This window comes from Hirundo rustica, chromosome 1 (genome assembly GCF_015227805.2).
Source record: "Hirundo rustica isolate bHirRus1 chromosome 1, bHirRus1.pri.v3, whole genome shotgun sequence".
Classification (NCBI taxonomy): domain Eukaryota; kingdom Metazoa; phylum Chordata; class Aves; order Passeriformes; family Hirundinidae; genus Hirundo; species Hirundo rustica.
In genome coordinates, this window is record NC_053450.1 from 21,797,987 (window position 1) to 21,823,438 (window position 25,452).

The following is a 25,452-nucleotide window of genomic DNA, read 5'->3' on the forward strand; positions in this document are numbered from 1 at the left end:
GAGTAAAAGAGAATTTTTATGGTTGCAGTATCCTTAGTCCTCTCAGAGATTACTGGCTCCAATTATGCATAGGTTAGAAGGATATGGAATGAAAACTGGATTGTGAGAGTGTAAAAAGCATGACATTTCAGGATTGTTTGTTGTCAGCTGCTCTGGAGAGACAAACATGTAATTTGTCCATCTGGAGAAGCAGCATGCAATAGCTGTTTTATAACAACTCACATGGACAGATTTATGCCATGATGTCTTCCATCCGCATCAGCAATGGATTAAGTTAAAACAAAGAGATTGGTCAAGGAATAACTGCTCTCCTTATTACCCCACCTCAATTCACACCATCTTCAGTGCAGTCTTCTGTGTAGTCAGGCCCTACACTACACACACACTCTATAGAGTAACAATCAGAAACAGCTTGAGTGCCAAGAAATACTAAAATAGGAGTCATTGAAGCACAGGACTGTAGAACACAAGTGTGGGTAATGGTGAGAATGGCACACAAAGTCACTCTGAGACTCCAGGAATGTCACAGGTAGGATGCTACAGTTCAGGATGAGTAGATAAATACAATGTAAACCTACATATTCTACAATGCATTCAGCAGGGACTATCAACATCCTACATCACTTAACAAGTGCATCTATCATGAGTGGGATTTAAAGTTAGGTTTTGTTCCAATCTCCCGTGTTTTATTTACAGGGAAACAAACAGTGTTAATTCTCTCTCAATTAGCAGAATAGCCAGAAACAACAATCTGTGAATTAAAAATAAAATTAGCTGACTGAAGTATCTCCTGGTTTTCTACATTTAAGTCTGACTAAAATTTGCAAAATTCCAGGAATATCCACAATAAAACCCAGCTTCACTGTAACCTCAAGTTCAACCAAGAGATCAAAAAAAAAAAAAAAAAAAAAAAAGTCTCAAAACCCAACAGACAGATAAGGAACCATTCAACCATAAACCATTGAAAATAGAAAAGGAATAAAAAGTATATTTGAGTAGAAAGAAGAAACGAGCAAAGAAGTAACTCCTGAAGAGAAAGGAAAAAAGCAGTGTGTGTGTGTGTGTGTGTATATATATATATATATATATACACACTCTCAGGTGTGGCTACCATGTGTGTTTGGCTGGTCTTCTAGAGTAGACATGCACTGGATCAGCCTCATCTGACTCACTATGCAGGTAATTTCCTAAAATAATTAGGCTACTTAGGTACTACTGAACTGAAAACCTTGAAACATTTCCTGGCAATGTAATCCGTCTTGTGTTCAACCCAGGTGCCAGTCAGCAATAGCTAGACAGAAAAAATGATTTGTATGAAACACTTCCAAATTGATAAGGGGGAAAAAAAAAAAAAAAAAAACCAACAAAAAACCCCACCAGAGTGGAGACTGCTTCAGGTTATACCAGTTGAATTAAAAAATAAACAAACAAACAAACAAAATACAACAAAAAACAGCGTTGAGGAACATAAAATTCTCCTACTCTTGTCTTTTAGTCCCTTATTGTTTAATCGGTGCTTTTGCAAACACATATATACCATATCAATCACATATAAATTGCCACACAGCAATTTCAGAACACATCAGTAATGAACAAACTTTAAAAAAAAAAAAAAAGAACTCACTGAATGAGCAGTTTTCATAACTCATTTCACAACTCGTGGTTAAAGCAGAGGGGGAGTTCCAAGTTTTGCAAAATCAATCATTAAAGTACTCACTTTGTAGGAGATGCCACCAAGCAAGATTTATACGTATAAATTCCAATTTAAAGTGTCTTTCTTATAAATAAAAATATCTCCTTCTTTGTGTTTTTTAGCCTACTAGAAATGAGGTTTTTTTAGAACTCTGATCCAGAAAATATGTAAGTTTTGAAAATAAAAGGAACTTTTGTGAAAATGACACTACTCTGTGCTATTAATATTCAGAGCCTTTAGAAACAGAAAAGGGAAAAGAAAACATCCGAGGTGCAATTTGGGACAAATGGACATTTTCTCAAATAATTCAGTGCAGAAAAACCCACACAGCAGAGACTTCCGCTACTGTGTTGAAGAACATCGATAATCTGTAGGCGCTGATGGCCGCATGCTTTCCTCTCTCCTTACAGCTAGCAGCTAAATGAAAGGGAGCTACCTTATTCCTGATTTCTGTGTGGCACAGATCTATCAGGTCTCAATCTCTCTGACACAAGATGGACTCATTTTTCCTGTCCCCCTGTGCCTCAGATCCCGCACACCTTAAGAAGGCAGCAGCTTCTTTCTGGCTGGAAAAGGTTTTCCTGCTGCAGGAAAATCCACACTTTCACCGATGCCCAAAAGCTCAGAGTACTCCTCCCTCAGGACAGGTCCCACCGCCAGCCAGGCAGCAGGACTCTCTCCTCTGTCACACCTCATGACCCCACTCACAATGTGCCTCTCCCATGAGCTCAACAGGCTGGGTAAGCTTTCCTTCACCATCACATCATCTGTCATACAGCTGCTCACACGCCAGAAGGAGCTAAGCTGAGGAAAATGCTGCTACAGACTGACCACTGTTACCAAGAGGCCATGACAGCAAAACACATTCAAGGAAAAAAGCACTCAGAGGAAAGTGTTATCCTACTACATTGCTCTTTTTCTAGGAAGATTTTTCCTCTACTAAAATTGGAAGCAGTCTGCATGGAGTCAAAGTACTCGCTGGCATTTCTTTAACAGGTATTCAGTTTCATGACAAATATGTCTTTCTATGAAAAAATAAACCCAAAAATACTAAGGTGTTTGCAACAAATGCAACAATCTAAGGAACCAATCAAGGGGTCCAAAGGATTAGAAATGAGATCAAAATGCTGTGGAGGAAGAAATTCAAACCTTAAACAACTCCCAAAAAATCAAAATGGCCTACACATATATATACACATATATACATATTTAACGGACGAGGAATTGTTTTCTTCGTACGTAAAAAATCCCTAAAATTACCCCACTAATTAAACCCAAACAGCCACCACGTTCTAAAAACTTTTCTGTAAATCTGCAGGTTTTTGGTTTTGTGTATAATACTATATAGAAGTAAAAATTCAGTGAAACACATTACGTAAAAGCTTGTTAGTCCATAGGTTTGCCTTCCAATTTCCTTTACAAGTCTCTATGCTTTTATACTTGCAACACAATAGAACTAAGCATGTGTTTATAAAGATATCTGAAGGCATTAAAAATCATCCACACTTTCATGTAAATATATATGACAGCCAAAGAAATTCTGTTCCTGCTATAATACACACCCATTAAACAATTTTATTCTGTGATTTAATATTATAACATTTTACAAATACAAGGAGTTGCAAAAGCACAAAGGAGTTATTTTTAAAATACTTCCTACCTTAATGCACTATTTTCCCCACCATTCAATTTTAAAGTTAATCAAAGCAGCAGCTCACTAAAACCAGGTGAAGAAGCTCAAACCTGCATTTATCAATATTTTCTGAACCATCAGTACCCTTCAGAAGTCTTCCACTAATAGTAACATTTTATTTCTGAGGTGTTGTAAGATGAGGTATTCCCCACACTCCCACTCCTGGATGAATGATATTTGAATTATTAATTTTCTATCAATATACTATGTTAATTACTTTTTAATTTACACTCTCTGCCAGAATGTCTGAGAATAAAAGCAATACTTAAACGGCCAGGAAGTCCTTTTAAGCTTATAAAAATACATGATATATTTGCCAGCATACTGAATAGTCTTGGCATAAATAATTTCTTTACTGGCCTTTGAGCATTATTGCATTCTATTTTAGTAATAGTGCAGATAATATATTACTTTTATCAAAATAATAATTGAGCAACACAGTCCCTGACAACTCATGAGAGTCCCTTATGTGCAGAGAAATGGCAGCAGAGAGGTGTAGTGACTAAATTTGTGTGCTCACCCAATGAGTTAACAGCAGAATAAGTGTTAAAACACAGAGGCTTTTAACATATGTCAATAAACAAAGACAAATGTGATATTAATGTTGTGCAACAAGAAAGGATCTCTCTGTGTGAAAGTGTGTGTTGGCTAGGGAACGCCTATGGTCAGCATTTTCTCCCACCAAATTCCGAATGATTGCTGCACTACTTCTGGCAAAAAATACCTATTTAGTTCTGGGAACAAAAATAAAAGAGGACTGATGCTTTTGTACAAATCAAAACCAGCCATTCAGAGGCCAAACCGAGCTACTAGATTAGTAATTACAAAAATGTGATGTTTGTGTGTTCATATCTAAAGTCCATGCCTGAATTTATCTTAGTATCACTTACCATTCCAAATACAATTTATACCACAAAGTAAGAACTTCAGATTCTGGATCTGCAATAGGTTCTGATAAATGTGGAATTCTGCCTAGTACTCTGCCTTTTTAAAAATACACAGAAAGTTCCTTAGTGTCATAATATAATCTAAAAATAAACAACCATTTGTTCTCTCTCAACACTGAATTTGTTCATACAGAAAGAATGTCTGATATACTACATTGGCTTTGAGTTACTAATGTTTCTGAAATCCACACAGTGAACTGAAGAAATCATGCCACCATAACAAAAATGTTAAAGATTTTACTAGCTGACAAAACTCGGAAAAATTCATTTTTGATATAGATATGTGACTGTCCAGACAGTTAAAACTTTCTATAAATCACCTGTGCCTGGACACCTTCCTTTTGAATAATCCAAGAACTAAAGCCCATTTATAAAAATCTTAGTATTTTCTGGCAGCCTAGGTAAATGTGCACCAGATTTAAATTCCTGACTTTTTTATTCCTTCAAGTATTTTACTTAACCTATTTAGCATCTATTTAGATTCATTCATCTTCCTAAATTAATCACCAGTCACATATTTCATAGTAGGCATGAATAAACGATAATCATTCTGTTCATTGAGCAGAAATAGTGACCTACTAATTCAAATACTTCAGATAATCCATTGATTTCTCACCAGCCAGACTTCTCTCACATTTGCCAGGTTTTTGCATTCCAACAGCTCATTTTAGCAGGGATCTAACTATGCATTCTAGTCAGACTTTAACAATAATGAGTAACTGCATCCCAGTTTTGCCAAGTACAGGTCCTATTCTACTACACTGGAACTTTTCAGCAGAAACTTCATTAATTTAAAATAAAACTTCAGATACAAACATCAATTTGTCTGGCATCTGTTGCTCCAAACAAAATGGAGATGTGTCTAAATTTAAAGCCATTTAATAATGGTTCAAAAAAATCTCATACACTTTGAGAGAATTTTAAGAATTCCTTCAGTAAAGCTTTCAAAATTTAATTACTAGCACTTTCCATAAACCCCAAGAAATTCCAGTTACAGTAAATATCTAACAAGCAATTCAAGTTTTATTATAGCTACACTATCAAATGTTTAGAAGTGATTGAAAGGAGACATGGGGATCTTTCTTTGCCTGGTTTCCTATGGAAAGAAGGCTTACGCAATCCTATATGCCCCGCATATGCCTGCAAATCATTTGCTTGTCTTGTTGCTCCTTAGGCATTTGCTAGTCAAATTCAAAAGGGTAAATATTTCAAAGGTACTATGTTTCTACAGGCTCTGGGAAAATAAGTAAGCAGGGCAAATGAGCAAGAAATTGGTGAAAGAAGCTCTGTCCTTATTAAAATTCAGGTGATTTATACAGAACAGAAAACGTAAAGTCTATCTAAGAGAAGAGTTCTCAGTTTTCTTGATATGACATCATCTTCCATCGACTTGAAATACAAATAGTAAACTGGGTGTAACAGCATTTATAAAGCTTTCAAACTCTTTAATTATTTCTCTTTAAGAACATAATTCCAAAGAACAGACTATCAGTGCTTCAAAACACAAGCGATTTTTCCAAAATGCAATGCTTTTATATCCTTTATTTCTCCCTTTATGCACGTACCTTCATGCAACACACCACACTTCCTGCAGAGGGTAACAAGGGTGGATTCTCTTCTCAGTTTTGAACTTGGAACTAACACTGAATTTTTACAGGAATTAAAAGACTGTGAAGTGCAGACCTGGTCTATGAAAAATGTTGCCCCTAACCCATCACTGTTTAATTCTCTTTTGCAAATGCTCTACCAATCTGCCCACCAGACAAGAAAATGGAGAAGTCAGGTGCTAGACACAGCAATGAAAAACATCTGCCTGCTTTTGCAGGCCTGATGTACACTCATGACAGGGCTGAAATGCAGTCACCACCTATACCATGAGTACACATCTTGCTGTTGCATAACAGGGATCCACCAAATTTTGTTTTACACAGGTATGTTCAGTCATGGGACATGGCATTCTGTTTTCAGCTGCTTTCATAACAGGTTATGGAGCTCACCCCAACCAGAAAGTTCTTGTCTTCTTAGAAGATACATTAAATTCCATCTACCTACCCATTCTCTGGCTATGAGAAAAGTAAACTTCCAGGATTCTGAGTGACAAAAATTAATAACCTTTCAGCCTCTTTAAAGTGGGTTCTTCCATTAAAGGCCACCTTCATTTGTGTCTGTGATATCATGGTTACTTCCAAACTGATAAATTCGGATTGTGGTAGATGCTAGTGAAATTATATTTCACTGTCATGGCTAAAAAAAAGACTTCACCAGGAGGCAGTAAAGAGTCCAAACCCACAAACCCAATTTCATAACTGATCATGGAAAATGCTATATTTTTCAAACACAGTGAAAATAATTATAATGATTTTATAAATACAAAAGAAAGTTACAGATTATTTTAGTAATAAACAAGTACACGTCTTGAATGTGTGGAAACAAACACTTGGGCTTAAATCATTATTCAATAGTGTGCCCGAGACAGCCTTCAAAGATTGTCCTATTCATCTACTGTAGTCCATCCAATCTTCCTGCATAAGTATGTTACATATATTACGGAATTACACACAACTATAGCAATCATTTTGCCTCTATCCAGATATGACAGCTCTGCCTCTATGCACAGCTACAGGTCTGTGAATCACTGAACATACATGGAACTGCTGAACTACTGAGAATGGGAGAAGTGGGTGAACAGAAAAACGGACATAACTTTTTTTTTTTTTTCAATATTCTTTATCCCCTTACTTGTTCACAGCCACATCATGTCAGATTTAAACCATATATTCTATTATCTTATTCTGGTTGTGAAGTCTCTGGTTAAGGAGATTTATAAATTACAATTTGAAACTTCAGAACAGAAACTCTGGATTTTCAGAGACAGATGCCATATAGATAGTAATTTTGCTCTTTTCCCATGCTTCATATTTGGCAAGGTGTCAGCAGCCATTAACTAATAAACTGAACTCAAGATCAATCCTTGAAACCATATTACAGCTGTGATTACAAACTGCACTGATTTAGTACGTAGGGTTGGTTCCTAGCAGTTCTCAAGGGAGTGACTGCTGAGACCATGCTAGACTTGAAGAGAATTAATTCAAAATCCCCACCTGAACAGCATGATTTTAAGATAAAATCTCTTTCAATGTGCAAAGACTATGCATATGTACGTATTATCAATGTAAGATCTCCGTTTTCTGACAGCTTAGAAGTTGTGTAGCTCTAGCCTTGATGATTAATAAATATGAGGTATACAAGGCTCACTGTCTCTTTACGTAGAATGTTTTTGTAGAATTTGCAACATTAAACATCCTAGATCTATAATCAGTGTGGAATTCCCGCTATTAAAAGGCGACAGAAATAATGGAAGAAAATTCAGACAGAAAGTAGATGAAATTTAAAAAGAGGAAACAAAATGAAAGATGATCGGAGTGAGCAACCCAGAAAAATTGGAAAGAAGAACCACAGGCAATCTATTTTTAGTTTAATAAACTATGGTCACTCATTCATCATGTTCCAAAACATTATACAGCTGTAAAGAAACACATTTTCAAAGAAAGAATCCACTGAAACATCTCTGAGAATGAGATTTCACCTTTCAAATTTGCATCCATCCAACCTTTTCTAACCTCTGTAACTGGTGGCTTTGTAATCAGAGACCTTAATTTTATATTTTTACTCACACTTTTTGTACAGAAATTTTCTTCAGTGGCTGCTACAGGGCTGTGTCTTGAATTTGTGCTGAATAGACAGGCTTGATACTATAGAGATGTTTTTGCTGTTGCTGAGAGGGGCTTACACAGAGCCAAGGCTTTTTCTCCTTCTCACACTGCCACCCTGGTGAGGAAGCTGGGGGTGCAGGGGAGGTTAGGAGGAGACTCAACACCTGTCCTGAGCTGGGACAGGTGACCCAAACTGACCAAAGGGATATTCCAGACCATGTGACATCGTGCTCAGAAAATAAAGTTGAGGGAAGTAGGAGGAAGGTGGGAGGGGGATGTTTGGAGTGATGGAGTTCATCTTCCCAAGTTACCTGATGGGGCCCTGCTGTCCTGGAGATGGCTGAACACCTTCCTGCCCATGGGAAACTGAATTAATTCCTTGTTTTGCTTTGCCTGTGTGCATGACTATTGCTTTCCCTATTAAACTGTATTTATCTCAGCCCATTAGTTTTCTACCTTTTACCCTTACAAGTCTCTCCACTATCCTGTTACTGGGGAAATAAGTGAGTGGCTGCTCTTCTGCCTGGGGTTATGACCTGACAACAAGTTGTTCTTCAACCCAGTAGAGTCAGGTACATTGCCTCTTAAAAATAAACCCAGGTAGACCCTCTGATATGTATATGTAGCTTCACTTGAAAAAAAAAAGTAGCATCTTTCAAAAATTTTAACAGTTGAAAATCAATGGAACCAAATTCAATAGTATCTTCCTTACAATACTGCTTCTAATAAAATAAAAAGAATATTCCTAGTCTGTAATCTCTTGAGAGAATTAGCACCACTACCTCTCATTTCATAGTATCAAAATCTATGCTGCAAAACTGTTTATAGAGAAGACAAATATCTACTTAATTTCAAAAAATCCTCAGCATCTAAGCTAAACTTACTAGATAAACTGAATGAGTAAAGTAAGAGGCAGATGACAAATGAAATCTATAAATGAACTTTTCATTTTTGCAGCAATGTGTAACTGAAAACAGATCTTGATATTGACTTCAAACTAAAAAGGTTGAAGAAGTTGAGATGCACAGAAACCCCACTTTTGCCCTTATGACATTTTTTATACTTTATAATTTCATTTTATTATTTTTCATACACAAAACCCCAACAAAAAAGCAAAACTGGCATCCATGGCATTTGTAGATTTTGAATAATGTTTTCTTTTAGTAGAATATTCTGGTGTGATCAGAAAAGATAATAGTCAAAGTGAAGAATAACAAACACTGAAGAACTAAAAGGGTTACTATGCTGAGCAGGTACCAGACTGGGACACCAGTTTTCAAAATCCAAGTACAAAGCTATTTCTGCAAACTACATGCCTACTTTTTATAAACTGGTTAAATAAATGAAGAAAAACTAATCTAGAATCTATTCATGCAAATAGCTGGATTTGAATGTCAAATATTGGAAATAACGAAAGCTTTTTCTAATGAAATACACCTTTGCTCTCTGCAGGCTCAGGCAGAATTAACGTCAAGAAGAAACAAATCACCATTTATGATGCTGATAAAGCAGAACAAATGACAAAGTTAAAAGAAGAATATGCTTGGTACAGTCATTTCATCACAGGCAAAAATGAAGGAAATCCATAAATGAATTGTAAAAATAAATGGATAAATGTTAAAAAAAATATAAAAAGAGGATATTAATGAATAAAATGGAAGTCCTCAAAATTAATCTGTTGTCTTACTACCAGTGATAACATGTCAACCCACTAATATTCAGCAAAGGGATTTTCTGGCTTAGTCACATTTAATCACAAAATAGCATTTAACTACCATTAATGAACAAGACTGTAATCTTAGTACCAGCAGACAACATCTTGAAGTGCTTGATGATAATCTGGAAATAAACATCAATGCAAAGGAAAAGAGAATTTATTCAGTGTATTTCAGAAGGATCACTAAAAGTCTCAGCTGGACAGTAATTTTTTTTGGGTGATCACCTACTTTACTACTCACAGACAGTACCATATGAATAAATACACTAGAAATTCCAAGAAAACCATATTATCTTGATTAGTGGTAATGAAGTTTCACTTTAGACACTTAAGTGGACAGAAAATACTCCTAAAATAAATAATTTCTTGAACTCCATAGGCGGAAGTGCCAACAAATGCACTTTCTATGGGTGAGAGATTTTGACAACAGTAATTTTTAACTGTTTATGCACAAATCTTGACTTCCACAGATGCCAGACTTTAAGCAATGTAAACAGACTGACTGAAATTAGAGATTAATCACAGTGTGAAGTCTGACAAAATAATGGACTAAATATCAAGGTGAACAGCAGATATTCTATTGAAAGCAGATCTCCTTTATCTCGTTTTACAAATATGTTACATTAGACTTCAGGGCCCCAAAGACAGCATTAAACAAAAATGAGAATAAAAATAAACATGTATTCGAAAACAATACTTTTGATTCTTTTTCATTTTAACAGTTTTAATTTCTCTAAAGCTGAAAGTTGTGCCATAGTACTTGCACAGCTGATGCTGTTCTGTTGTGGCAGCATGTTAGTGAGGGAGGTTGCAGATGCAGAATGGATAGTTGCAATGAAGTGATATATATACCTGTTACTGTTTTTGTTTTGACAGGACTGCTGGCATACTCAGAGGCTTGATTTGACTGCTGCCTTGCCAAAGGTGCACTTCCAACTGATGCTTCATCCTCTTTCTTTCGAGTTACTGACACACCAAGCGGAACAGCTCCTACAGACTGCTGGAAAAAGAAACACCTTGTGAACCACTGAAACTCAAAACACATTAATGCAGAATTATGGCACTGCCATGAGAAACATGTTTTAAACTACATATTTGGAAATGTACAGAAGACAACTTGAAACACAGATTGGAGCACAAATATTTTGAAAACAAATTGAAACAAAATGTCACATTCAGATTTGCACTTGTAATTCTTTATCTCAGTCCTGTTAGACTGAGGAAAAGCTCTGTGAAAACAAAAATGTGAAATAAAACTAACTTAGAGTACCATGGTTGTTGGCCACCCAAAACCCATAGGAATAAACCTGGCTGATGACTAAAGTAAAATAATTATCTAAATGTTTAATGGAAAATTGAAAAATTTACCCAGATATGAAGACCCAAGGACATTTATTAACCGTCATTAAATTTCAAAATATAGGACGTATTGATATTTCTACATTATTGTGCTTCTTCCTAACATTTTAAATGTAAGATTTAACTGACTGCTATTGATTTTGAACTGTTGTGACTTTCAAGCATATCAATAAATGAGAAACTGCTCAAAATGTGAAACTGCTGACATACACAAAAATACAAAACTGTAGGCATGAAAAAAGTTTGAAGGACTGCATCCTTATTTTAAGATTAGAAAAGAGTGATGTGTATTAATCCATATGGATTCTGGAACAAATGAATAGTCTATTGGCTTTGTTACTCCTTTTTTATTAATGCAAGCAAGAAAAGACAAATTTATTAAGAACAATTTGATCCTCAGTGTTGCTATACAGTTGGCTCTTAACGTTTTGCTGCAACATTAGCTGCAATGTAAATTGCAGATGTATCCCAGTTGACAAAAGCAGAATATTTCTACCACTGATTTTGCAGACGGTTATCATTTAAAGATGACAAAGTTTTTTTTCTAGAGATCAGACATTAGGATTACACGCATCTTAATTTTTGTGTAATTTAATTTTGTTCGTATTGGAGTGAAAATGTAATCCATATAACTGCGTAATGAGAAACCTCACACATTGCATTAGGAATCTCTGTGGGAAACAAATTCGTGTGAGGCGGGCAATGTGCTTGTAAATTTTCTCCAATAGAAAACAGATCACTGAATCAAGCAGTGTGCAATATGTGCACACATACAAAACCCCAAAACAAACAGAAAAATCATTTAACTGAAGGGGAATGGCTTCCAAACGCCTTCGCCATTTTCCACTATAAAAGTAAATTAAAATAAGACAATCAACTATTTAATCCTACTCCAGTGAAAACAATCAATTTATATATCCAGTGGTACGCAAAGTTAATAGAAAAATGCTAATTCCAGTGACAAACAGAACTCTCATCTCTCCCCCTCCCTCTGAATGTACAGTCATTAGCTTTGTCTCCAAAAGCACTAAAAAGTTTTTGTGGAATACAGTAACATGCCACCTTGGCATACCCTCTAGTTGTAACAACAACAAAAATCCCCATCAGCTTTGAAAAGACAACGTTTACACCACAGAAATACTTCCCCGCTTGTATACAGGGAGAGGATCTGAAATTTTGTAAACTTTCATCAGACGTTTTACATCACTTATTTTCAAAACCTTGCCATTTATCTGATACAACTTTCATAAGGCATAGCCATCTGCAGCTTTCTTATGATAGCCACTGTTGAGCCATGATTTGGCAATTCTGCATGTAACACTGCAAGAACACTGACTTGCCAAAGTGAAGCAAGAATTTCTGAAGAATGAATGCAGACAATACAGGACAGCACAAAAGACAATAGGATGGAAATACTGCCTGAAGAAGCCTTATCTATTTCTGAACCACTGAAGAAATGGATCAGCAAAATATAATAAGTTGCACTACTAGTCAAAAAGTGAAAAACATCAAGGCTATCACAGCCAGATAAAGCTGGAAAAAATTATGACCAAATATTGAGTGCTGATCTGGACAATGAAACAGATGTTTTATCTTTGCTCACTGAAATCTAGTCTGATGCTGCTGCTGCTGACGCCCAGTACAATCTTGTCAGGTTTTTGGCAAAAGATTTCTGGTTAAAAGAATCCAGAAGATGAAAGATCAGTGTTGAAGTAGATGGAAAAGGATCATCAAGATTTGGGGTTTAGCCACAAACTGATGAGGAAATTGTGGCTTGGGAAAGAGCAGATGACAAGAGCCCCACAGCTGTAGGAGAAGATGAATCTGATGGGAAAGGAGACATTGCATGCTAGTGTTATCATAAGCATTTCATCACAAGAATCCAAAAAGCCAGCTATAAAATAGGATGTAGTAAAGCCTAAATACACCTACTTGGGATTAAGCTTTATGGTTACGAATTGTCAGTGTTATAGAAGATAAAGAACACGTAACAAACTTCTGGAACTACAGCAGCCTTTATATGTGACTGTTTTGTTGACACAATGTCAAAGTCAGATTCTGTTCTAGAATACTGACAGTTTTATCAGTGCAATAATGTTTTGTGGCAATTATATACATAATATTAAATTAGTAACAATTCACAGAATTCAAAATAAGAAAGGTTACTACTTTTCAAATATAATTATTACAATTAGGTTTTTAAGCAGTGGCTGAAAAACTACAGAAGAGCAATCTTTTTCTAAATTTAATTTTTATTGGCACAAATAATCTGACACATTACATGCCATGTTAAGTATGTATACATAAAAACACACACACGTATATGCCATTTAAGTATGCAAATAGATCAACAGATACCGATTATTAATTTTTTTTTTTTTACTTCATACTATGTGGTCAACATGACTTTGGAAATTATAAAGATCTAAAATCAGAGAAAGGCTCGGAAAAATAATAGCTAAAAAACAGCTTGCCAAAAATACAACGAGCCAAGTATTTCCTGATTTATGTGGAGACATGCCAAGTAACTAAAGCTAAAGTATCTATGAGGAGGACTAATTTTCCATAGGTGAATTAATATTTTATTTTCCTTGGGATTTTTTGTACTTAAATATTTTATTTCTGAATTGTATTTTCCCACAAATGTGAGGCTGAAGAGACTGTAGGCAGATCTGGGAGCATGAGAAATGAGTTTTACAGAAAACTTGAACAACCGAGCAGACGAAAAACTTTCATTCAGGGGATGCCTATACAGTCACCTCCCTGATAACAAACCAAAGGCAAAAGAATATTCCAAGATAGGAACCTAAAACATTACCACTGCCTTGTGAAATGTCAAATTCAAAAGCTTGAGTCCAGATATGAGCTGCTGTCCTTGAGATGGTACTAAACCCCGTTATCTCACACGGTGGATGCCGCATGTGCACAGACTGATGCTTACTTGTGCAGTAGCTCGCAACCAGCAAGCAGGAAGAAAAAACAACCAAGTCTTTGGATTGGGGACAGATGGCATTTCTGCTCAAGACATGGTGTTTATTGAACATCTAAGATCACTGTCATGCAATCACTATCTAACTCAGAGAATATTTACATTTACTTACAAGACAGTCTGAACTGCACCAGAATGAGCTGTGACATCAAGGATGATCTACCCTGTCTACCTTGCAACAAGTTCTAATGACATGAAAATGCAATCACTGCTTGACTACTGAGTTACAAGTTCTAATGACATGAAAATGCAATCACTGCTTGACTACTGAGTTACATCTAATTGTTTTGATGTCTAAGATTACTAGTACACCTAAACTGTTTCAGAGAGTTCAAACAAACCAAGGCATTAGCCCTAGTTCCCAATTAAAATTAAATTAATTAATAAAATTGCATTAATTAAAATTAACTGCTGAATAATAAGACTTGCTTAACCCCTGGGGTGCACAAAATCACCGTCTTTCCTGGCAGGTGAACTTGCTAATTCAGATGAAATTCCCTGACTGCTTCAGGTAAGCGCTTTAGGTATTGGAGAAGTGCTCTGCTGAGATAAAAGACTGATAACTGACCAGCTGTAATCAAACTTATGTGATGGACTGATGTCAGCCAAGAAACCCCTCGTTTTCACCAACTGAAAGCATTCTGCCAGCAGTTTTAAGAGGGCTCTGAAAGCAGAAGATATAAGGCAGCAAGGTGCAGAGAGAGCTTTGTCTAGCAATAGTCCAGCAGTAATAAATGAAGAGGTGTGGTGGTGAGCAATTTGTTTTAATTGTTTTATGTAAATTTATACATGTTTTATGTAATGGTTTGTTCCTTGTACCCCCCCCTATTTCGTTAATGGTTTCAACTTGTTTATCACAAAGTGCCCACAGTTCGTTTTCTGTCAATCATCCCTTCCCCCTTATACCGAGTTGTCAATCCCCTCTCTCTCCCCTTGGGCGCCCTGTCTATCACTCCAGGACCCTTCCCTGGCTTCTGGAAAGCTCCAGGGAGGGCGTCGAGTGATAGGCTGGGGCCCTGGAAATCCCCACCTGGCTTTTTGTGGTTGGTCCCCTGTTTCATGGTTTACACCCCCCAGTTACACCCCTGAGTTTTGTGATTCGCTGACCAGTTGTCGCCACCCCTGTTTCCACCCCTCCTTATAAGCTGCTGCACGCCTGCTCTCAGTGCTCTCCTGGGCAGCAGGTCTGACAGTGCAGAGCTCCGTGCTCCCTCTCCATCAATAAACCCCCGTTAACCCTGCTCAGAGGAGTCGGCCTTTTATTTGGTTGCCGTGGTTGCTGTACCATCATCGTGCCCGTCGCTGGTGTGGGGGATCCAAGTCCCCGCAGGGAGGAAGTGGCTTGCCCAGCCTGCCGCTCCGACCTTCCACGTTGCCGCAGTGGGAAACCCGCTGAGCTAGCCTGCGGCTACGCTGGTAAGCACTTTTGGGACACTGCGACAAAGAGGGGTGATGCTCACTGGGCTCACACGTACCCCCACACCCCAGCACGGCAGTCAGTCACTGTTCTGCTCCAGCTGAATAAAATGGCAGTGAGGCCAAAGAGACACTGAAATGTTAGGAGTTTTGTAAAAATGCAGCTTATTATGTTCCGTTTCTCTAACTTGTCATGCTTTCAGTTAAAACTAGTTAAAACAGACATGGTGAATATTTCAGTAAATATAAAATGCATGTACCACCAAACTGGCGTTATAAACCTAAGCCTAAAATCCCAGAAAAATAGTTAAAAGGCAAAAAAAAAAAAGAAAAAAAAAGAAGACATTCATATGTATAGGTGTCCCATCCCTGTGAGGAGCCAGACAGTCCCAGCCCCATCCTGTATGCAAGCAGAAGTTTACATGACTATAGTTGCACTGAAATAAGTTAATACTTTAATTTAACTTATTTTATCAAGTGCTAACATTCTGAGTTTAATGTGTACACAGGGCCAAATTTACTGAAAGGTTTTCTAACTGTGTTTTCAGATAGAAGTCACAACTGACTTACTCAAAATTACAGAGCAAAAGCATTGTATTAAGTAGACATTAAAACTTAAAATCTCTTAATAATTAAGATCTCTGAATCATACAAAGAACTTCTAAAGAAAGTATTTTCTTTTTTTTTTTTTTCTTTTGCAATTGTATAAGACTGACAGAATAGAGGAAGATAAGAGCTTTACCAACCAAAAACATTTTGATCATAACTCTTGAAAGAATTGTATCTCATGGCTGTTAAATGTTCAAAAATTAGGAAGATTTTATAGAGCATTTTTGTTCCGTTATACTAGTTAGACTATGGTAACAAGCTGAATTTTTCCAAAAGATAAGGCACAAGGCCTAACTTTGACTAGAATCCTTATTCTAGTATAATTACAGTATTACATAAAGAAAAAAGTCTGTGGCTAAGCATAATTTATTACAGGTACAGTTTCCAAATAAAGTTTCTTCATGACTTCTACAGACACTTTAATTCGTATTATTACATACGGTCCATTACCACCGTCATGTTAACAATGAAAATGGTATGACATTGACAGTTGAGTTTATAAACTCATATTTAAAATAATTTCAAATTGCTAAGACATTTTAAATGCTAATAACATTAGACTTGTGATACAGTAATTTTAATCTCAAATAGATGATGAAAAAATTTTGAAGGCTGTATGAGGTAACAGGAGTTACAAAATAAACAAAATTTGGCTAAAAATTTTGCCGCTGATGATCAAAACCAGGGACAAACAAGTTTCCTAATGTAGTTACTTAACCCATCTAGTCACCCAGCATCAAAAGAGAAAGCGCTGACTAACAACTGATTAAGTACGCTGATGTTAAAGACAGACTTTTATACAAACACTTGAAATAAGCAGGATAAACAGTATTGATTACATTTTGGAAGGCTACGTAACAGTAAAAAGTAGATAAATGGTTTGTTTTGCAAAAAACATACGCCAAGAAATTGCTGCTCCAGTTATGATGCAGGAATGAAGAATAACTTAATACATTTTAAAACTGAGTAAATTCATTAAAACAATAATAAAGCTTCACTGTCATAGTGAAGTTTTTCAGATGCAGAATGAGCTTGATGGGACTCAAATTACTGTTTGACAATTACTACCTAACAAGGTAATTTGGACACAAGAAACAAATGTTTACAAGTCATGTTTATGCTCCCACTCCAGGGGACCAGAATGAAACTTCTCTGATGTGCAGTGTTCTATAGTTATGAGATTAACATTGAAATAATTTTACATTCGTAAAATTACTTAATAACTGACCACTTATAAGTGAGACAGACCATCACTGGTGACATAAAAAAACAGTTTGATCAAGTATAGCAAATCTAAGCTCTAGGAAATTCGGCCAAACAATAGATAAAAGTAAGTTTGATCTAAGACTAAACTGGTGCTCTTTTCAGGCCAGGAATATGAAAATTAGGGTTAAGAATATGTCAAGGAAACCATTGCACCACACAGACCCACAACCTCACCTGCTTCTTTTTCAAGCACATTGTATGCAAATACCCATTTTGACATGATATACAGAATCTGTTACAGCCTTCACTTCTGTCAAGTTATGAGCTATATGGTTCATCTCCTATTAAAATGGGGTTTAGTAAGAGTGCTGCCTTCATAACCAGTTATGCAATTATTTCATAGACCATCCAAAATTTTAAAATATGGTGTACTATTCAGACTCGAGGCTTATGAGGTCTCAGTAGTTAAAATTAGTTGCAAAATAATGATCCTGTAGGGTGATCACAAATCCAAATTCTTTGTTTTTTAATTAAAAATTAAAATGTTGTGAAATTAAAATTTTAATATTCCGACTTAACATTTTAAACAATCCAAAATAAGATCAACAGTACATGCAACAAACTACAAGGAAGCAGTAACAAACTACAAATACTTGGAAAAATGCACTACTGGCACATATAGAAGCGAAAGCTTTCCTTCTTCCCATCCCTTTCCCACAAAAGCACATACCTGCTGAATGTGTCTACTAACTCGTTTCTGAGGTTGGTAGGTAAGCCACGTATACAGGACTGGATCAACATTAATTGCTAATCCTTGTACACTGGACAAGAGGACAGCACCTGCACACCATAGAAGAGAGAAAAAATGTAAACTATCTGCTCAAGAATCTCCTTGATGCAGTTTTCTTGCACACAAATCATCTTTGATGTAGACTTTTGTTAGGCTTGGACTAAATATGTAATAAATAGCAATACTTAAAGAATAAACTTCAATGACATATTCAAAGTGAGAAACTTACCAGAACTACCAGTGTTAGGGATATGCACACCTAAAAAAATGCAGCAACTTGCATTTTGATTTTGCCTATTACGACCTTTTGTCAAGAAAAATGCTTGTTTTCACAAAATTGCTTGTGTAACTGAATACTCACAACACCTTCCCTCAAATTTTCAGCAAACATTAACATTGCAAAAAATAAGTCAGTAAAACCCTTGACAAAAAGGGAAGAATATAATGCATGATTCCCCACAACCTCAATTAAAAATAGCCCCATGGTCTAGGACAGTGAGTTCTTTTAATAAAGACTGGCCTGCTTTACACTAGCTCTGCCCAAAGCTCAAGACAAACATTTTTCATGTAAATATGGTCATGAATATTCTTTAGAGGATGGGTTAGGCAAATAAGGCAAAATTTTTGACAGACAACAACTGGCAGCCTCCGTACTGTGAGCTCTTAGGATTTTCCTAAGCTTTACAATATATCTTATTCTCTTCAAATCTCACTTTCTAGGACCTAGGATTACAAGATAGGGCAACTTTACTTCTTAAAAGTAAGCTTCTAGTTTTCTTATGTTTGTGAAGAGAACCTTACATGGAAAATGTTAAGGCTCAAAATAGGAGAAAAACTACATCAGTACCCAGAAACGTTAGCATGTACATCAGACCATGCACACTAAAACCCCATTTATGAAGCACTATCTCCATTAAACCTGCATTAAAAATCTGATCATACATTGGTGAGGGTTTTTTTCTAATAGTACAGATAATGTATCTATTGCAGCAGAACGTAATTACAGAGCTGTACAATTCAAAAGCAAGTGGCTTAATGGAATACAAAGGTATCAACTATACTGAAAAAGTATAGTAAGTAGTAGGCAGTTATACTTTCACATAAGCTTTGCAGTTTTACTACAAATTAATATATGAAATAATGAAATAAATAACAAAATAAATTTAAAACAGAAATCCTGGTTACTGGAGGATCCCAGCACCAAATTCCACAGAATTACAGTAGTTCTATAATACTAAGAATCATGGTTCCTAAAGCAATATATACTACATTTACTCTCTGGTATACAATGTAATTATGCAGCAATCTGAATTTAATAATAAATTCAAATACATTCAGAAAGCTTGACAGACAATTCAATGTACTTTCCAAAAAACAGTAAAACATGTGCCTCAAAAGACACATCAGCAAAACTGTAAATGGGAAATTAATTAAAAAAATATAAGTTATGAGTTTATTGTATATAACAAAATTTTAAGACCAGCTGAATTCCAAATGGCAGAAGACCCACCAACCTGGGGTGACACAAGCAAAGCCTGATGAGCACAATGGGAAAATGGCAGTCAAGAAATACACAAAGATAAATCATCCGCCTAGCCCAGGCTTGGAGTTGGAACACACACTGTGAGGAACTCCTATACACAGACTAGCCCATGTGAGCTGAAAGTTTTAAATGTCAGCAATAAACCTTAGAAATAAATCTGCATTTAAAGGAAAAGCCAACGTTCAAGCATAAAGGGGCAAGATGCAAGGAAGAGCAGTGAATATGCCTTGTGGCAGGATGTGCAGGAAACTAGAAAAAGGAAGCAAAAGGTAACAGAGGATTGATAAAACATATGCTACAATCATTATCTTTTATAAGATATTTATATGCCAATGTAAAAGAATCCTGCATCTTTAAGAGACACTGCCTGTTGTCAGCAAGACTTAATGAAAGGTTTAATATCCATGTGATGTGAAAAGTGGGAGACAGACCTCCCAATGAGCGCAGCATAAAGGCAGCCTACAGGCAAAGTCAATAGAAAATCCCACATTTCTAGCAGATTCCTGAAAAGAAAAATACGGTGTTACTGCAGCACATCATTCTAGTAACTTCACATAGGTTCTTGATTACTGAAAAAAATAGCTACAACTAAGAAGGTCAATACAATTAAGTCAACCAAATTTGAACTGAAACTCTTCCTTCAATTAGGTCAACACTAGCACAATCCCATAAAATTCCACAGAAAGGCAGCACAAATACTGACATATTTCCTGTTGTCTTTGATAGATTGTGCCTGAGATATTAAAAAAATAAAACAAGCAAACAAACAAACAACAAAAAAAACCCCTGTTAGAAGTACTCAGATAAGCAGTTACATTATTTGCTTTCAATTTGACTGTCAGGTAACTTTGGCTTCCTACTAAGCCACTTCTGTCACGCTAAATTACTGAAATTTACTACTGTGTTTGCTACTTAGCCACTATATTTAAGGGCAGTTTCATCACCTATGTAAAGTTGTTTTCTGTGTAACAGCTTTCTTCAAAATCATTATCTAGCAAAAAAAGTTTCTCAGATTTGCCTCCTGTTTTCATGTCAAGAAATAAGAATTCTTCACAGTTTTTAAGGAAGTTCTCAGTAATTTGAGGATCAAGCTCGAAGCTGGCAGCAGACTCCTCACACGCTTAACAAAAAAAAAATTAATTGCTATTCTGTCTCCATCAAAATGCAATGCTCAAGTGCCCTGGATTTCATTAAGATTGTGGAGAACTTTCGTTTCTTCCCCTCCCTTTTTCTCCTTTTAATTAAATTTACATTTCAGAAAAAAAGCAGACCTTAGTCCCATAGCACACCAGGGTTTCCTCTCCAGATCTCAGTTCTGGCCAGAGTCATCTGTTACATCTATCTAGTAACAGATTCGAAAAATATGTATTGGACCCAACACCGAGTAATCTTAAATGTTTGAGAATTTCCTGAGTCATGGTGTCATTTGCCAGGCTCAGCCTGGGCAAATAATTTCCTTCCTCCATGAATTCCCATTCTCTACTGAAGGAATAGAGGATGAGGAGGCTGCAGTCAGGCAGAGAAGGATGACGAACGGAAGGCAGCAGAGCACAGCGATGCTTGGCACTCTCATCCTGCGGATGAGCTTCCTGACAAGTCTCCCTGGATGATGACAGCTGCAACAACAGCACTTTTATTCCCAAGGGACAGGGGGTCTGCAGAAGATATCTGCCACCTCCTCCCACCTGGAGTGCTGAGCACAGGCTGCTGGAGAAGCAGGGAGGAGAAGGGTCACTACCCTGGGGCTCCTTCCATAGAAACTCAGGGCAAAAAGGGAGAAAAGGGAACGTGCTTCACTTCTGGTGAAGTGGAAGAGGACACCCACCCTGGGGGACACAGCTGCAAAGAACAGAGGCCAGAGGGAAAGGCAGGATGAGTGAAATATGGCTGAGTCCAGCAGAAGAGCTGTGGAGCTGAGGAATGTTCAGTCATCAGGACAGGAAAGAGCCTCAGATATCAAAGACACGAGCAAAGGATGAAGGAAGCAGGACGGTGGAAGAGGAATGTGGAAGTGAATGAGCACTTTGGGAAGGAGAAGAGAGGCGGCAACCCTTGGCAAAAAACCCCACTTTTTGGAGATTCACAAACTTTGTGAATGAGTAAACTGCATTACTGTTTCTCCCAACAATCTGGAGAAAAAAAAAAAAATTACTAGGAAGAACAAATGATCTTGTGATTTATGCACCTGAAAATGAATTTTTGCAACAGTAAAGGACCAGCCTAGCAGAATTTTTTCCAAATTCTGCTCTACGTGTATGCAGTATCCAAACACACCTTAATGCTATTTCCAGTAAAATGAACTGAAAAACCTCTACAGTAAACTGAACTTTGAGTTGACATACATTTACTATAAGGGAGGGATCACAAATATGAACAAATGGAATTACTTATAATAAGACCTAATTCTGACAAGCCTTGTATATTTCCAGTAACTAACTTTAAAAATATTGCACCATCTTGCTATATAAACTGCACCATGAATTATTTTGGCTTTGAGCACTCATGACTCCTAGATATCTCAGGACACATGAATGATACATAGATGCTAACAGGTTGAGTTAGCATCATTAATTTAGTATCCAATTATTTAAAATGATACCTGAGAGAAGAAATATTTTTTTTACTTTTTTTTCCTTACTGTTTTGAAGGGCATTTTTACTAAAGCATACTATAAAAAAATGCAGATCTACATATTACATGCAAGTGAAGAGTTCTGTTTTATAAAAGTAGATTTCTGCTGGCTGACTCAAAGCAGATGCATTGTAAATCCCTAAGTGTAGAAATATCTAAGTCGGTTTAATTTTAGCCTGGGAGTCAACTAAGGGAAAAAGACTCCTCTTTACTACTCTGCTTACTGCCAGTACGGCTCACTTACCCACATTCCAAACAGGCTTTACCAATCAGTTATCCTGTGGCACCACAGCCATTTTCAGTAACATCCCACAAGGAAGAATGAGAGTTGAAGAGTTAAAAATTGCAGTTACACTGCATAAAAAATTAATCATACAACTTTGGTCTACTTTGGAATATCAAGGACAAAGCCAGTATGACTATTTTGCAAAATAATCAGCTTATCTAAGAGACACCATCCTCCATTTCATCCTGAACTGCTGAGTAAGCCAAGGGAAGCAGATACTTCAAGCCACATCAAAGTTTACGTGATTGTGAAAAAATATTTTTACATTATAGCTGCCACAGTAGGTTAATAAATTTTGTCTAACTACTGAAATATATGTCTGCATGTCTCTCTATTCAAGGTTGACTTGAATGCCTACAGATGCAAACATTATCCCAATTTTATCTCAGAAAAAAAACTCCAAGTCTACTGTACTTGCATAGAATTTTAATTCACTAAGTGCTTAAAATAACTCTGAGATCAATTAGTTTAGTTGCTTAGACTAATATTAGAATATTTCACTAAAACAGAAGTAGTAACAATTTCCTATTAACTAAGGTACCTCGGTCTGTAATAACAAATACAGTTTCCTCATACAAGTTATTCTTTGCCCAAGAATACATACCCCACAAGATTTTAACACCATTCTTTTTTTTCATTTTTTTTTTTTAATTAAGAAAGCTTTTTATATTCAGAAACATTTACTATGAACATACTTCTACTGCTATCACGACTTTCTAATTCCTATTGATGTTTATAGCAGAAACCATTTAAAAAAAAGGGGGGGGGGGGGAGTCACCAATATCCTTATTTTTATTTAAAAAATAGAGAAAGTGAGGCAGAGATCTGTTGTTATTAAATCACACTGCAGGACCCAGAGATAGAATTCAGATGTTGAAGTTATATGCCACAACTAAGTGGCATATAGATATTAGCCTACTATAGCTAATAGAAAAAATTCAACGTACGAGTCCTGTGCTAATCATAACTAATCAGACAGGCCTAATTTCAATAAAATGTTCTGATAAGTCACCATCATTTTTTTAAAGAAAAAATTCCCAGTCTTTATCAATATACATACCCAAATGCTCACAAATGCTGAATTACAGAATTATGGCATAGAAGTATAATCAAAGATGTAACATCATGAGGCAAAACCAAAACTGCTGGATACTCTGTCCAACACAAAGTGCTGTATGTAAGGCATCATTTTTCAGTGTACAAGATGTCACATTTCTGCAAACAACCTGCAGCATGCCATATCAAATCAAGGTATGGAAATTATTTCACATCATCTCTGATGTTAAGAATGGAACTTAGTCCCTTTAGCATTTTGTCTTTCTGACTGAGGAGAAACTTTGTGACATGCTGAGTTGGAAGTTTTCACAAAAATGCTACATTATTCATATTTAACTTGTGTGCTGCATGTTTTTGAAACAAAAACCAAATTATCTTTAAAGGCTGCTTTTTTTCCAAAATCATTTGATCAAAATTTTAATTTCCCTTAGACAATATGGTGATGTGGGTTCAGGGAAACAGTTTAATAGGCAGTAAAGACCAAGAAAAAAAGAAAATGGGTAAGCAGAAATAAAGCTGACAGAAAAGTCAGCTTTATTTAAATGATTACTGAATCATCTCTATAAAAAGGTAATGGCAATATTCCTATGCTGAGCTGCATAGCACCTCTTCTTTAATTCTGTTTTTATTGCAAGAATATCTCAGTCGAGTATCATTTCCTCCTGTTCACTTTTAGGTTGTTTATATATTTAACCATCATACTTACTATTCTGTAAATAAAAGGAAAATGAGGAACTCTAAATTCAACTGACAGAAAGGACTAAACACAAAGGAAGGATAAGGACTTCAAAACCATATTGTCAGCGAGTAAGGAAATTTTGAATGCTTTCAAAAACATGAAGTTTTTAGAAGACTTTGTTCTATTCATAAAAGAATACAACATTTGAGTCACTCAGAGAGCTGTGTTTCCAGTCAGGCACTGCAGGGTGGCCCAAACTGACTCAAAGCAGAGGCTGTTAATGGACACATTGCTATGAAAGCAGGTGGTCAGAAACTCAGGAACACAAACTAGCAGTTTACAAAGATTTCTACCAAAATCTTATTTTTTTATCTTTTCCTCCTGAAGTCCCACTAGAAAACTATTTAACAGTCACTATTATAAATCTGATCATCAGTCTGACTCTCAGTTCTTAGACTTGATCATTCCTGAACAGGTTTTCAAAATGCTATAAAGGCTTAAGAATTTTAGCTTGTTTAGCCCTCTGAAAAATGAAGATACATGTTGCAACATCAAGGTTGTCTCTTTCTATTTTCTGTATGGAACCAGTACCACTTACAGTTACTCTTATGGATCAAGAGGAGACTATATTCCATTAAAGAAAGAAGTTTTTGGAGCTCTGAAGAAACTATGAGTCAATTGCCTAACTTTTTGTTTGCTCTACCTGAGACTTCCTCAGTCCCACTTTAAAGGCTGTTGTGGCTATTTTTTCATGTTACAGAGATTTTTAGTGTCACATGTAAAATACAGTAATCCTAAGGAATGGAACTACTGAAAACAGATGTCATCAAGAAGATTAGAAACAAAATCATCATATAAATGTTTTTTATTTATCAAGAATTTTGCTAATTCCTTTATTTAATGCACTGAAACTAGAAATTAGAGGAGCTGGGCAACAAATCCTTTCTTCCATTTAATCTCTAGTATTAATTTTGGATGATATTCTATTCCGCAAAAATAATAATAAAAAAAAAGGTGTAAAATTTAGTGTTAAAGAAATACTATGGCTCAAACCTGGTGTTCTCCTAGAGAATCAAAAAGTACAAAGCAAATTTAGTTATGTAGTCTACTGGAATTCCCTACACA

At 36.2% G+C, this 25,452-nt stretch overlaps 1 protein-coding gene across 8 annotated transcripts in view; it reads right to left on the reverse strand.

Moving 5' to 3' along the window:
- VPS13B (vacuolar protein sorting 13 homolog B) overlaps nucleotides 1–25,452 on the reverse strand; it is a 428,881-nt gene that overhangs the window by 216,966 nt on the left and 186,463 nt on the right. For 7 of the 8 annotated variants that reach the window (XM_040076409.1, XM_040076406.1, XM_040076434.1 and 4 more), the window contains 2 exons: nucleotides 18,073–18,182; nucleotides 10,616–10,763 (listed from right to left, as the gene is read on the reverse strand). In XM_040076409.1, coding sequence (XP_039932343.1) covers nucleotides 10,616–10,763; nucleotides 18,073–18,182 — 258 coding nt within the window. The remainder of the gene's footprint in view (nucleotides 1–10,615; nucleotides 10,764–18,072; nucleotides 18,183–25,452) is intronic. The other variant, XM_040076420.2, reaches the window with a different exon arrangement.